Source organism: Danio rerio, chromosome 24 (assembly GCF_052040795.2).
Source record: "Danio rerio strain M-AB ecotype USA chromosome 24, GRCz13ab, whole genome shotgun sequence".
In the NCBI taxonomy this organism is placed as follows: domain Eukaryota; kingdom Metazoa; phylum Chordata; class Actinopteri; order Cypriniformes; family Danionidae; genus Danio; species Danio rerio.
In genome coordinates, this window is record NC_141044.1 from 37608244 (window position 1) to 37625000 (window position 16757).

Genomic DNA, 16757 nt, shown 5'->3' on the forward strand with positions numbered 1-16757 from the left:
CTCTTTACCCACAAATCTCCATTTTCTGTAGCTTGAATAAAACAGGTCCAGATGTTGCGCCTATTTCAGGTCCAAACGCCCCACAATCCCACTCGTTTCACCTCTCCTCTGCAGTCGAATGAAGGTTAATTAGTTGGCAACCTAAACGCAATCTCAACTTTTGTGTTTCTGCGAGCAGCGCAACAACACTGACTAATGTTCCTTACGTCTCTGTGACTAATAAAGTCCAACAAGAGACTGGACACCAGCCAGAGAACTGCAATTCCCAGAAGCCCTTGCTGACCTGTCTTTAATGGAGCAAAAGCAATTAGCTCAGGCTAAGTGATGCGGAGGTCCGGGCCGCTTGTGTTTCCACAGCTTGCAGAGCCCCTGGAGAAACACACTCTCATGTTTTTTTATTAATTACACTTGATCTCAGCTACCTAAATCCAATTATACCTTCCTAAAGCTCCCAATCTCTCTCTCTCTCAGGAGAAAAATCAGGAGAAAATCTAGCAAATCTGGTTCTTGCAGAGGAAAAATGAGATGTTGTTCAGACAAACGTGAAAACACAAATAGACATGGCTGTACTGTATTACAAAATGCTGCCACACAATTCCTTCATGTCGCTTTAATTTACCTAATCGTTTTTTACAAATTTAAGTGGGTTGAACATAGAACAATTTAGTTGTCCCCAAAAATAAATTAATTGAATTGTGTTGTTTCAACTCATTTTAAATATATAGTTTGAACAAGCAGCAAAGTAATTTTTGAGTTGGATAGAATGTAAAATCAAAATCAGAAAATCTTGCTATTTAGATTTCAGCTTTTTGTTTATTAAACGACTGACCCATAATACAGTACCTTGAATAGTTGTAAAGGTGCTGTATGTAAGTTTTTGACTCTTCTAAAGCATAGATACCATAATATGTTTGCAGATATTTAAGAAATATGCTAAATGAACATTCTTAATCAGAAAAACAATGCTGAAGTCAGATATTCTACTTTGAAAATGTCTTCTACAGAAGAGTGTTTCTGCTGGTGGTTTGTCAAACCCACTCACCTGTGTGAGGCACACTCAGAAATGCACAATGTTTTTAGAGATATGGATAGATTGTAAGAAACTGGAAGAAAATGTGTGGTGCATATAGTGACGAAAGTGTTTTAGATGTGCATTTTTTCCTCCAATTTGTATAAAATTGCAGATTTAAACAAAACTGTTAAGTTCTTTTAACCATGGCTGCCAATATTATTTTGTATATTATGTTTTTATTAATATGATTAATACATTTATCCATTACAAGTCCATAAGAGAGAGAAAAATATGTAATTTCCCATGAAAAAAAACTGACTGTCACTTTAGCTTAAGGGTGCTTTCACACCTGTGAATCGATTCAGTTGTTCCGAAACAGAGATTAAAATTGTTACATTGTTGCTCTTTGCTCTTGGAGCGGTTCGCTTTCACACTGCAAAGTTTCTAATCGGACCAAAAGAGCTAAAACAAGTCACGTGCGAGTAAACTCTCCTTACATTGGTCAGAGTGTCAGGGTTTATTTTGCAGCGTCCCGCTCAGCTGTCAGGAGAGGTGGTGGTTTGGTGGTGATTGACAGGGTGCGCGCGCGCGACGTGTCTGAGGAGAGACATGGTAGGATGGGGTGAGAAGGGTGCGTGACGATGCCTATTTGAGGACTGGGAGAGAGGCGGGAGATTACCGGGAGATCATCACTCGTTTGCGGGCATCCGGAGACTCGCGAAACTTCCCGCCCTACTCATAATTCTCTCTTCATATAGCCGTAAGCCTATTACATATCCATAAAACACTGTGATATATCCGCGCTCGGATCGGATCGCTTTCTCACTGCAATCGAACCGCTCCAGGGTTCGTTTTAATCGAGCCGAGACCACCTCATTTAAGCGATCTCGGAGCGATTACTTTGGCGCGGAACAGAGCGTGATTGCCCTGTTCACATATGCCAATCGAACCGCGCTAACTGGGCAAACGAGATACGTTCCGAAACAAAAGTGTAGGTGTGAAAGCACCCTAAGTAACAACTCAGACCATTTACTACTGTCTACGGTTAATATTTAGTCATCAACTGTTTATTAGCACTTAAAAAAATGATCTTATTTTACATTCCTAATACTACCCAATACCTAAACCCAGTTACTACATTACTAACGATTAATAAGCAACTAATTAGTAGTTTACTGAGCTTAAACTATTAGTAAATGGTATGCTAATAATATGAATCGTAAACGTTAGCACTGATATAAGATGTGCATATAAATATCTTCAAAAATAACATCACAGAGTATTTTCACTTTTAATCCAGCTGAATGAATGAGCTGATGACTCACTTGTGGCTCCGATGCCGAGTTGTAAAGTGCTGCGGTCTTTGGTCAGGCCGTTGGTTTTTGGACTGGCTGTAGGGGCGACTGTAGCCACTGCTCTAGGCGGTCTCTTCCCTGGCACCTTCACCGTCGTCCGCAGCAGATCGATCTCTTTACCATGAACATTCTGCATGTAGTCCTGAAAAGGGATATTTCGAAGCGTTAGAGCCTGGGAAACCAGCAAAAACTAAACTCAGATTTGGCACGAAGTTGTTTCTTGTTCTTTGTTTGAGGGGAAAAAAAGTTTGAAAAGGCTGAGTGGCTTTGTTTCTTCTGAATCTATTCTGTATACCAGGGGTGGCCAACCCTGTTCCTGGAGAGCCACCGTCCTGCAGATTTCAGTTGCAACCCATATCAAACACACCTGCCTGTAATTATCACGCTGTGTTCAGGTCGTAATTAATTGGTTCAGGTGTGTTTGATATGGGTAGCAACTGAAATCTGCAGGAGGGTGGCTCTCCAGGAACAGGGTTGGCCACCCCTGCTGTATACTCTATATACTCTATTCTGACTCTTCCAACACCCCTGTGCTGCAGTGGGCTGGGTTGTAAATGCGTCACGAGTGGACTCCTAAATAATTTCATAAACAGACTTCTACGCGAAAAGCGTCACTGAGGAACATCACATTGCTTTATATTTCTCATGGACAGACACAGAATGAAACAATGTTCAGAGCTTTATGTCCATGTCTACACGAACACTGGTATTTTCAAACCCGCACTTTTGCATTTTTAGAGGTTTGTCCACACAAAAATAGAGTATTGGGTGACTGAAGCAGAAACTTTCTAGAAGTCTGGCCATGGTGAAGATTTTCTGAAACTCTTGGTACAGTGCGGTCGTGTGGATGCTACAACTGGAGTTCTCATCTCATGACGTCAGTGTGTGTGCTGTTTTCTCCTTTCTGATTGGCCAACACGGCTAGGTTCACATCACATGTAGAGGACACAAATGAGGCAAATTCTGCACACATGCGGCAAAAACACATTTCGCATTCCATGTCAATCATACCGCAGGACGGTACTTAAAGACGCCTTAAAGTAATAGATAAAGACGCCTCTCATATGGAGAATGAAGTCACATGCATTGCTTAGGTGTGAGTTTTTCACAAACCTCAACAGACTGCAAAAATCCTTATGGTTCTGTCAGTCTCGTTTATCAAATCTGATCTTTACTTTGTATTTTCTATTGGATTCATGTCAGGTGATTGGCTAGGCCATTCTACAGCTTGATTTTCTTTCTCTGAAAGCATTTGAGAGGTCCATGGCAGTGTTTTGGATCATTGTCCTGCTAAAATGTCCACTTTCTGGGCTTTCACTGCCTTTCTTCTTGTGTTCAACACTTTTTTTTCCAGTGCCATCTCATTTTATTACACATAACTACATTTGTAAACTAATTAGATTACTTTTCTTTGCATATATGGATTTCTTTGGTTGTCCAGGAGAAAATGAATAAGTATGAAATAGAAATATGTTTGCTGAGAAAAATTGTAACATGTTCAATACTTATTTCTTTCAATATATATTTTTCCCCTGATTTCTGTTTAACGGAGAGAATATTTTTAAAATCCATTTCCAAACATAATAGTTTTAATAACTCCTCTCTAATAACTGATTTATTTTATCTTTGCCATGATGACAGTAAATAATATTTGACTAGATATTTTTCAAGACACTTCTATACAGCTTAAAGTGACGTTTAATTATGTTAACTAGGCAGGTTAGGGTAATTAGGCAAGTTATTGTATATTAATGGTTTGTTCTGTAGACTATCGAAAAAAATATAGCTTAAAGGGGCTAATAATTTTGTCCTTAAAATGGTTTTAAAAAATTAAAAACTGCTTTAATTCTAGCTGAAATAAAACAAAAAAGACTTTCTCCAGGAGACAAAATATTATAAGACATACTGTGAAAATTTCCTTGCTCTGTTAAACATCATTTGAGAAATATTTAAAAAATGAAAAAAAAAAAAAATCAAAAGGGGGCTGATAATTCTGACTTCAACTGTATATATTTATTATTTAGTTTATCAAATAGATATTTTATCCCAAATTTATTTAAAAAAAAAATAAATTATCCCAAATTTAACTATACTTTTTTATTTTATGTGCGATACTGTGAGGATGAGTCAGGCCCTAAAAACAACATGACACACTGATCGGTTTGTCCTTCAATAATTCAGATATAAAAACAGTTGATCTGATCTGACTAAACTTGACTTATCAAATATTCTCACATTTAAATATATTAAAAAAGTTCCCAAATTGCAGAATTCTTCAATAATTCATATATAGATGAGTTCAAACTAAACCTGATCTGACTGAAGTGAATAAACAACACAGACAGCGCTTCCATAACTAAACTAAGAAACCTAGTCCTTCAAAAACAAGCAGCACTGAAATATATATTTACTATTTCATTTATCAAATATTCTCACATTTAAATATATTTAAAAAGATCCCAAATTGGAGAATTCTTCAGTAATTCATATATAGATGAGTTCAAACTAAACCTGATCTGACTGAAGTGAATAAACAACACAAGCAGCGCTTTCATAACTAAACCAAGAAACCTATTAGTCCTTCAAAAACAAGCAGCACTGAAATATATATTTATTATTTCATTTATTAAATATTTTCTCATTTATATAGATTAAAAATGATCCCAAATTGCCGAATTCTTCAATTCATATATAAAACAGTTCAAATTAAACCCAGTCTGACTGAAATAAATAAAAAACACAAGCAGCACTTCCATAACTAATTCAAGAAACCTTATTATTTCATTTATCATATATTCCCACATTAAAATATAATAAAAATGATCCCGAATTGTTTAATAACTCATAAATAAGAGCTCAAACTAAACCTGGCCTGACTGAAGTAAATAAACAACACTAGCAGTGCTTCCATAACTAAACCAAGAAACCTATCACACAAATAGCACTGAAATATATATCATTTCATTTCTCAAATATTCTCACATTTAGATATTAAACATGATTCCAAATGTAAAATTCTTCAATAATTCATATATAAAACAGTTCAAACTAAACCTGATCTGACTGAAGTTAATATTAAACACGAGCAGCGCTTCCAAAACTAAACCTAGAAACATTACACAAATAGCACTGGAATATATATCATTTCATTTCTCAAAGATTCTCACATTTAGATATTAAACATGATTCCAAATGTAAAATTCTTCAATAATTCATATATAAAACAGTTCAAACTAAACCTGATCTGACTGAAGTTAATATTAAACACGAGCAGCGCTTCCAAAACTAAACCTAGAAACATTACACAAATAGCACTGGAATATATATCATTTCATTTCTCAAAGATTCTCACATTTAGATATTAAACATGATTCCAAATGTAAAATTCTTCAATAATTCATATATAAAACAGTTCAAACTAAACCTGATCTGACTGAAGTTAATATTAAACACGAGCAGCGCTTCCAAAACTAAACCTAGAAACATTACACAAATAGCACTGAAATATATATCATTTCATTTCTCAAAGATTCTCACATTTAGATATTAAACATGATTCCAAATGTAAAATTCTTCAATAATTCATATATAAAACAGTTCAAACTAAACCTGATCAGACTGAAGTTAATATTAAACACGAGCAGCGCTTCCATAACTAAACCAAGAAACCTATAACACAAATAGCACTGAAATATATATCATTTCATTTCTCAAAGATTCTCACATTTAGATATTAAACATGATTCCAAATGTAAAATTCTTCAATAATTCATATATAAAACAGTTCAAACTAAACCTGATCAGACTGAAGTTAATATTAAACACGAGCAGCGCTTTCATAACTAAACCAAGAAACCTATTAGTGCTTCAAAAACAAGCACCGCTGAAATATATATTTATTATTTCATTTATTAAATATTTTCACATTTATATAGATTAAAAATGATCCCAAATAGCCAAATTCTTCAATTCATATATAAAACAGTTCAAACTAAACCCAGTCTGACTGAAATAAATAAAAAACACGAGCAGCACTTCCATAACTAATTCAAGAAACCTATTAGTCCTTCGAAAACAAACAGCACTGAAAAAACCTCAGCTCTGGACAATGAAACCCACGCAATCCATTCACCTGTTTCCACAGCGCCGCAGATTAGCAAAATTAGCATTAACGACTGCTCGCAGACTCATTCCCATTTCAACTGGGCCTTTTCCATTTTCCACCGAAGTTTGCAGAGAACGCAAATGGGTTAAGCTGAGGTGCAAATCACCCTGCTCAGCACAAAAAAAAAAGGCGAGCAGAGATTTCGGCCTCCAAAGTCCCCCGCCAACTCCTCTTCACTTTTATTGCGCCCCATAAAGCACTAATTTCTTGAAAAGCCTCAGTACTAATTACCCAGTGAGCGCTCTCATTCCATTTTATTGCTGGAATTAACAGCCAGTTTGAGGCGCAGAAAGCTATTAAGATGTGTGATTAAGCCATATTCAATTAGTTTCTACAAACAATTTAATTGATGTAGCAGACAGAATTAACAGAAGGGGATTGTGGGACGGCTCGGCTGGCTGCGGCGCGGAATTAAACCGTCTCTTTTCTCTCTCTCGTTGAGCTAAACGAGTGGTCCACAGGTGTCCAAACTCAAGCATTATGGCATCGTGTGCCTATTACACACATGGCTGGCACGAGATGCGCATTGTGTCGCTAATAAACGCGCGGGTTGATGGGCGAGACGCGAGTTTGGCCAAGATATTAATTTCGGTTGTATAGTCTGAGGAGACTCGTGTAACGTGTCTTGGGTGGTCAAGGAACGCCGGTTCTCTGGTGGATGTTAATTAGCAGGGCTTTATTAATTAGTAACCTGTGTTAAACGTGTGACGGGAAATGTGCGGTGCACACGAAGAGAGCGGAGGGAAAAGGGAGATTTCAGGAGAGCACACGCAGGGGTTCTGACAGAGATGAATGTCCTGTATGGAGACGTCTGTGCTCATCCTGAGGCGAATACTGAAAGAAACGCAAGCAGAGAGCAGATGACCTGTCCAGCTTCTGTGTGTATTTATTACTTTCCCGAATGCTGTTTAATGGAGAGATTTTTGAACACATTTTTAAACACAGTAGTTTTAATAACTCATGTTTTTGTCTTGCCATGGTGACTGCATAATATTTTTCCACTTATTTTGCAAGATACTAGCTAAAAGCGCAAATTAAAGACTTAACTAAAGGGATGCATGGGAGCTAATAAACTGAAATGAAATAAAATAAAATAAAATACAATACTGTGATGGGAATATTGACTCACCCATAAGAACTCATTAAAACTTAACAAATAAATAAATAAATAAATAAATAAATAAATAAAATATTGTAATAGGAATATTGACTGAACCATTGGTAATAATGAAATAAAATTAAAATTCACTCTCCCCATATGAAATAATAAATAAATAAATAAAATGTGATTAGAATATTAATTGACCAATTAGTAATAATGAAATGATTAATTTAAATCAAATAAAAAATATATTACTGTGATGGGAATATTGACTCACCCATTTGAACTAATAAATAAATAAATAAATAAATAAATAAATAAATAAATAAAATGATGTAATAGGAATATTAACTAACCCATTAGTAATCATGAAATTAAATTAAATTAAATTAAACTAAAAAATAAATTAATTAAATTAATTATTAATTAAATATTATTGTGATAGTAAATAAAATAATAAATAAATAAATAAATAAATAAATAAACAAATAAATAAATCAAATATTGTGATAAGAATATTCACTGACCCATTAGTAATAACAAAATAAAATTAAATTGATTTTTGTGACTGCAATATTGACTCACCTATTCGAATAAATAAATAAATAAATAAATAAATAAATAAATAAATAAATAAATAAAATATTGCGATCAGACTGACCCTTTAGTAATAATAAATAAAATTGATTTAAAGTAAATTAACTTAAATTGAATTAAATCAAATTAAAATTGATTATTGTGACCGGAATATGGACTTACCCATAAGGACTAATTCAACAAAAAAATAAAATAAAATAAAACATAAAATAAAATATTATTGTGAGGGGGATATTGACTAACCCATAAGAACTAAATAGAACTAAACTCATAAAAACTAATAAAATAAAACAAAACAAAACAAAATGAAACAAAATTTAATTAAAAATAATATAAAATACTGTGATTGGAATTTTAAGTAAATATTATATTTAATAAATAAAATGTATTATTGTGATGGGAATATTGAATCACAGATGAAAACTTTCATAAATATTTGCCATATTATAAAAAAAATATATGAAAAAATATTTTCAAAATGCTGTTTAACAGAGATTTTTTTCAACACATTTGTGAACACAATAGTTTCAATAATTCATGTTTTTGTCGTTGCCATGGTGACTGTATAATATTTTTCTACTTATTTTGAAAATACTAGCTAAAATTGCAATTTAAGGACTTAACTAAGGGGATTATGTTAACTATGCTAGTTAAGGTAACCAGGCGATAACTGAATATCAGAGGTTTGGTTTGCTCATAGACCCTATATATATATATATATATATATATATATATATATATATATATATATATATATATATATATAGGTCAAGTCCACAAAGTAGTCAGCTTTACTTTTTCCAATTATTATAGATGTTTAAGGCTGTAAAACCCCTCACTACATTATTTTCTCAGATTAATATTTTTACACTCGTGTAACTGCTACCTTCCTTTAGCATGTCTGCGAAATCTGCAAAACTGCAAGACCACAAAAGATGAACTGCGTTATAGCGAGGGACCACTGTATATAAAATGTTCTAACGAGGGGTAATAATATTGACCTCAAAATAGTTAACAATTTTTAACTGCTTATATTTCAGCTAAATTAAAAGAAATAAGACTTTCCCCGGAAGAAAAATATTATATAAAATACTGCATTAAATATCGCTTGAAAAATATTTGAAAAAGAAAGAAACAATCAGAGGACGAATGTTGTTCCAGAGCAGAATTAAATGGTCAGATTTTGATTAAAGATTATTAAACTGTTTTAAAAAGTGAATTAAGGGATTTTATGGTTCACATTAAGACTAAAAAAGTGCGCTACCAAAAAAAAAACCAAACACTTTAAAATGGGATTTCATTCAGACTTAAGGATCACAACGCAGACATGAAACACTAATTATTCACCAATACAATACAATTACAAATCAGTGAATCACAGAAGCAGTTCACTGAGCCAAATCATCCAAATGAATCGATTCAGCAAAAATGAATCAGATTTGTGAACTCAGTAGCCATAGATAAAGATACTCACGTGTAAACTGGGGTGGTACGTGAGCAGACCGTTGTCACACAAAGTCACATATTTCTTCTTCCACTCCTTATTGAGAGACTTCCCGCTTCTTTTTAACAAAATCCCCTGTTTAAGACAGAAGCAATCAGTAAAGAGGAGATTTCAGATCAGGATGCATTCACAATTACAAGCAGGACAGGGGTTTTAATAATTGAGCTTTAAGTATAGAACTATCAGCTGATGATCACAACGTAAAGCTAAAGTTTCCCCATCACTCAGCACACACTCATTCACAGCCCATTTACACACTGAGTGGATTTTCACAGTCAATTTTCACATTGTTAAGATGAAGCACTAAGCTTTTTTTCTCTCTCTTTACTTTTACCACTGATTTTCTTTAGGGATTTGTAAGTTCGTTGTGTTGTTCTTGGACCGATCAGAGCTTTACATTTTCACAACTTTATTAAACAACAACGTAAAATCACTCGCAATTCTTTTAATTAACGGATAGTTCAGCCACGATGAAAATTTACTCTAATTTAATCAAGATTTTTTCTTCTGTTAAAAACAAAAGAAGATTCTTTGAAGAAAGCTGAAAACCTGTAACCATCGACCTAGTATGAAAAAAAAATAATAATATGGAGGTTGATGGTTACAGGTTTCCAGCTTACTTTAAAACATTTTATTTTGTATTGAACAGAAGAAAGGAAGTCAAACATGTTTGGAACAAGTGAAAGCTGAGTAAGTGATGGCAATTTTCAGTTTTGGGTGAATGATCCCTTTAACACTATAATAATTTATCCCCCTTCTTCTGAAACTCAAAGTCTGCCACAGGTTTCCTGAAGTAGGGCCATATTAGAAGTGGTTTTTACTGTTCAAAATACATTACGCATATGGAGAGTCCCTGTAACTGATGTATATACAGTTGAAGTCAGAATTATTAGCCCCCTTTTGATTTTTATTTTCTTTTTAAAAATTTCCCACATGATGTTTAACAGATCAATGAAATTCTCACAGTATGTCTGATAATATTTTTTCTTCTGGAGAAAGTCTTATTTGTTTTATTTCGGCTAGAATAAAAGCAGTTATTCATTTTTTTAAAAAACATTTTTGGGACAAAATTATTATCCCCTTATTAAAAATATTATTTACTGTCATCATGGCAAAGATAAAATAAATCAGTTATTAGAAATAAGTTTTTTAAACTATTATGCTCATAAATGTGCTGAAACAATCTTCCCAGAACAGAAATTGGGGAAAAAAATAAACAGGGGCGCTAACAATTCAGGGGGGCTAATATTTCTGACTTCAACTGTATGTGTCTGTGCATTTGTGGTATACACTGTATTTATTTTGTAACTTTAAACTTGTACAAGAAATTGCTAAATTGTGTGAGTTTACAAGAATGGTGTACATTTCTTAAGTGTTCAGTCAGTTTAACATTTGAGCCAATTTCTGCCAAAGGTAGATGGCTGCCCTCGGATGAAGACTCTTTGCATCCAGAACCAACAACATCTGACAGATTTCTGCAAAGACACCCCTGTCTATCCTTTGCGTTCACTGCCTAGGCACACTACAAAGAAGAGAAATGTACTAAAACGCACCAGCCATAACATAGTTACTTATTAGCATGTGGGATTGAAGCTTGAGTGCCATAGTATAAAACCTTAGTATATCCTCCTCAGACCCCGCCCATTGACTTGTATATTCTGTAGTGGACATTGCGTTTTCATGAATTTTCTTTTAATTTTATGAGCTACTCTGAACAGTACAACAGGACTTGACAGAGGACATTCTGAGCTTTCTAGTGATATGTCATTTGATTGGCTGGCATGCTAGGAACCACTTCTTACACTGCATCCAAAATGGTTGACATACAAAAAGGCACATTTTATGTGAAGGAGAGAGGCATGTAAAATTGAGCTTTTTAAATGTTTTTTTACTAATATTATTACATTTATATTTGTTTATTAAAGTGTCAGGAACAATACATTTAGCTTTCAAAGCTGTTAACTTGTTTGTGTTTCAAAATATCATCCTTTTTAAATAGATATAGATATTTTTAAACAGATATAGATCTGTTAACAAGGAAGTAGTACATCCCAAAGCTTACACAAGCTGCATCCCAAATCGCATACTTATGCAGTACTCTACGCCATTTTGTAGTATAACGAGTGTAAGGAGTGTGTTCACACTGAAAACTCTAAAAATAATAAGTGCACTGTAATTACCTGGATGATGCACTCATTCAGCTGTTAAAATGAAGTGTGTAATGATGGACACTTCACGCACTTAACAGCCGCAGGTTTGCTCACGTAGCGGAAGGGGCAGAGCTGTCAGGCGCATATGTTGTAAAAACGTTATGGCTGTGTCCGAAACTGCATACTTCCACGCTGTATAGTATGCTAAAATCAGTATGCGAGCTGAGTAGTATGTCCGAATTCATAGAATTCGAAAATCAGTAGTACCCAGATGACTTACTACTTTCGGTGAGATTCTGGAGTGCGCATCCCAAGCATGCTGCACTATCCCATGATACCCCGCGAAAGAATTCATGAATGGGAGTGAATCGACGCAACTGACGCAGGTTGGTCACGTGACCATGACAAAATGACGGATGTAGTACGTCCGAATTCCATTCATACTTTTCACACTTATACTGTATAGAGCGTACTTTTCTAACGCCCGAGTAGTACGTTTAAATTCAAATGCAGTACCTACTGAGTAGAAGGCAGTTTCGGACGCAGCCTATTTATTTTGGATGGTGAAAGCAAAATTCTTCCATGAGAGTGATTATAGCGCCTCCCGATGGTGAATGCGGTTATACTCATGGCAGGGATTACTGTGCGTTCACACCGAAAGCGGCGGGAGCCTCCAAGGTCGCTCTGGCGACAACGCTGTCTGCCTTCAGCTCCAGCGGTGAGAGCGTCAAAATTCGCCACATTGATCTCATATTTAAGGGGGCCGTTGCAGCATATCAGTTACATTCCTGCATAAAACATGCTTTCTAGTAGGGCTGGGCGATTTTTCCGATTTGTTCGATTAATTCGAATTTACGTTTTAAGACGATTTAATTTTGAATGAAATCAAGAAATCGCGATTTTTAAAAATATATATATTTAATACATTATAATGGCACCAATGCGCTTGGGTTCACTCTCTGTATGAAGCAGGAAGCACACCAGAAGCGCCTCTCTGCGACGCGCCGCACAGCACCACGCCATGGATTTTAGAATTCTAAACAGGTTTCTATACACACAGCAGCGCCGCCCAGCCACGATTCACGAAGCAGTTCATATTTCAGCCGGCCAACTGAGCGAACTGATCTTTCCTAAGCTCAGCAAAACTTGCAAAAAATACCTCTGTATTCCTGCAAGTGCAATATTTACACAAATATTTCTTATTCAAATCTTCAGCAACGCCATTTAACTCGTGAATTTGTTTTACATTTATTTACACCTTGACCGATTTTTGTATGACATGGCCATTAAAAATACAATGTTCCTTAACTAGATGGGTTTTCAAGTTACTTATAAAGAGAATGTTACTTCAGTCATGTTGTTGTAATGTTTTGAGAAGACTAGTGACACAATAAAAAAAAAATAAAAAATAATCGAAATCGTGAATCGGACAAACTTTATAAAAAACCTAGATTTTTTTTTTTTTTTTTGCTAAATCGCCCAGCCCTACTTTCTAGCGTGAAAATGTTGCGCACTTTTTGTTAAAGTAATTTAACAATGGAAGATCAAGTTGCATGTGGTGTGGCTTTGCTCCACTTAATTATCCAATGTGTCCATATGTCTGAAATATCCTGAAGCAGCAATACTGTTTTGTACTGTCGCATGAGATTCCCGCTTTTTTAAAGATAAATATCTATAACATTTATGCACATCAGTAACTCGCCAGTAACTTTTTTAATGCATTTTCCTGTGAGAAAATATTTTAAATAATTGAAAATCCGGCAACTGCAATAATCAAACCCTCGGGAAGAACTGTGGTCGGAACCAAAGTTCACAGGTCTGTGTTCTCTGAACACCTCTAAAGCGGTGGACTTCTTCATTCTGATTGGTTGCCGCCAAACCGCGTCATAGCTCATTACCATAAAGTTGACTTGATTTCAACTCTCCTCGACGCCCACACCGGCGAAGAAGCGCCGCGCTGCTCCTCGACGCTTATCACCGCCGGCTGTCATTGATAATGAATGACTTCCGGCTACTCTCGCCGCTTTAGGTGTGAACGTACGGTTGTTTGATAGTTTGGTCATTTATTTCACCAATTTGGCAACCGTCAAACGTCATCTGAGAAACGGGTTAAATTTCCGCTTAGTAAAAAAAACTGTAGTGCTCCATTTGGGACGACACTACATACATATACTATGCTGTTAAGTGTGTAAGTGCATAAGTACATCGTGCATGAGTGCGTAGTGTATAGTGTGCCATTTGAGATGCAGCTACACTCTTCTTTTACACACTTAAAAGTACATACTTTTCCTTTAAGTGCATACGTTTAGGGTGTAGTACAAGTATGTGAATTGGGATGCAGCACAAATTTCAACTATCATTGACGCCCACACTGGCGAAGACGAGCTGCGCCACTCCTCGCCGCTGGCTCCCATTGAAAATGAATGACTTCCGGCTACTTTAACACTCTTGCTGCTTTCGGTTTGAAGACACAGTAAGGGGGTTGATAATACTGACCTTAAAATGATTTTAAAAACAATTAAAACGGCGTTTATTCTACTCAAAATAAAACAATTAAGGCTTTCTCTAGAAGAAAAAATATTTATAGGAAATACTGTGAAAAATTCCCTGCTCTGTTAAACATCATTTGGGAAATATATATATTAAAAAAAGGCTAATAATAGGGACTTCAGCTGTAAATCTCAGTGTGTGCACATCAAAGTGTGTGTGTGTGCGTGCTGAGGAGGAAGAGCAGAGGTTAAATCCAATTTGTGCAGATCCTCTCTGTGTTGTTTGGCCTGAACTGAACTCTCCTAGACCTCTGTGATCCACAGCTCTTCAAAGACACCAGTCTCCTGCTGCTCTTTTAACAAAAACACTCTTCCCCTTCAGTCGGGCCAGGACAAACAGCGGCGGGGTGTTCAGAGTAGGCCGGCAAGAGCACAGGGGGGTCTGAGTGACCCGTTCGAACTTCATGAGAGGATTAGGGAAGATTCCTGGGCTCTTTTACCACTTCCTGATGGGACAGGGAGAGCGGGAGGGCTCTGATGTGTTAACTGGCCTACCCGCGAATCCACACTACTGGCTAAACGTCAGCTGCTGACCCCGGGTCAACTGGGTATCATGGTGTTTACCCGACAATCAAGAGCTAATCCAACTGATCCCTGCGTGGATACTCCTCGACCTCCCCGAAAACACACAGCTCTATTAACTCAAGCATATCAAAGGTAATGCTGATACTGGCCTGATTCACTCATAAGAGCAAAAATAAAATAAAATAAAATAAAACAACAAAAAATTAAAAATAAAAATAAACAAATAAATAAATAAAATAAAAAATAAAATAAAGTAGTGATGGGAAACTGACTGACCCATAAGAACTAATAAAATAAAATTAATAATAATAATAATAAAATAAAAAACAATAAAAAAACTTGGGTGGTAGGTGAGCAGACCATTTTCACACAAAATCACAGATTTCTTCTTCCACTGCTTATAGAGACGCATAACAACAAATAAAAAATTTTAAATTTTTATTTTATTAATAAAGTAAAGTAAATAATAATAAAACAAAATAAAATAAATAATAATAAGATAAAATAATAATACAAATAATTAAATTAAAATAAAATATTGTCATGGGACAACTGACGGACCCATAAGAACTAATAAAATAAAATGAAAATTTAATTTAATTAAATAAAAACATATAATAATAATAATAATAATAATAATAATAAATAAATAAATAAATAAATAATTGTGATGGGAAAACTGACTCACCCATTAGAACTAATAAAATTAAATAAAATAAAAAAAACACAATACAATAAAATTAAATAAAATAAAAAATATATATACAATAAAATAAATAATAATACAATAAAATAAATAATAATAAAATAAAATATTGACCCTTACGAACTAATAAACTAAAATAAAATGCATTGTTTTGATAGGAATATTGACTCACCCATAAGAACTAAATTAAATAAAATTAAATGCATCACTGTAATGTAAATTCAGTAAATTAACTAAGTTTAACATTTACATGACGTAAGAAATTTTAGGTACATACATATAAAAATAAATCAAGTAAAAAAAAATTGAAATACAGAATGTAAATATGGACTCATTTTATATTTAGTTATGACCAAACCATGAATAGAAACAGTATGTAAATAACAATGCAATAAAATGTAACAATCTAAAATAATAAAATTAAAAATATTAATCAACAAAGTTTAATTAATAAAAGCAAAATAGATTGAAATGTTTTATATATTATAAAAAATTAAAATAAAAAATAGCAAAAAACAATAGTTCAAATCGTAAAATAGGAAACACATTGCATACATTAAATCTATAAAAATGTCTACCAACTGCACAAAAACTGCTCAAACAATAGCCTATAAAATAAAATTTATTAAATAATTAAATAAAAAAATATTTTGATTAAAAATTAAAACAAAATATTGTGATGGGAATATTGACTCACCCATAAGAAATAATAAAACATAAAATAAAAAAAATTATCTGGAAAAAATGGATAAATTGATGGGGATATTTGGTATATCTTATTTATTTTATATTGAATAAAATAAAATATTCAGCTTTAACTACTGAATACTCCTGTAAAAACTCCACAACTGTGCTTGAATGCTGTGGTCTTGCTCTCCACAATATACAGTACTATGATCACAGTATTGTTTCTTCAGAATCAGTCATCTGTGTTTTCAGCAATCATTCAATAATGCCTTGTGTTCCTACAGACGTTCTATTGGTTTGTAAGTAAAGTAAATTAAATGGACAATCTGATGTTTTCTACCGCCGGCGTCTGTGTTTACATGAACATCACAGTCGTCTGAACACATAAAGCTGATGGGTAAAAAC

At 34.3% G+C, this 16757-nt stretch overlaps 1 protein-coding gene across 1 annotated transcript in view; it reads right to left on the reverse strand.

Moving 5' to 3' along the window:
* agap3 (ArfGAP with GTPase domain, ankyrin repeat and PH domain 3) overlaps window positions 1-16757 on the reverse strand; it is a gene marked incomplete in the record, with an annotated part of 350962 nt that overhangs the window by 111842 nt on the left and 222363 nt on the right. The window contains 2 exon segments of the mRNA NM_001440741.1: window positions 2338-2509; window positions 9706-9810. Coding sequence (NP_001427670.1) covers window positions 2338-2509; window positions 9706-9810 — 277 coding nt within the window.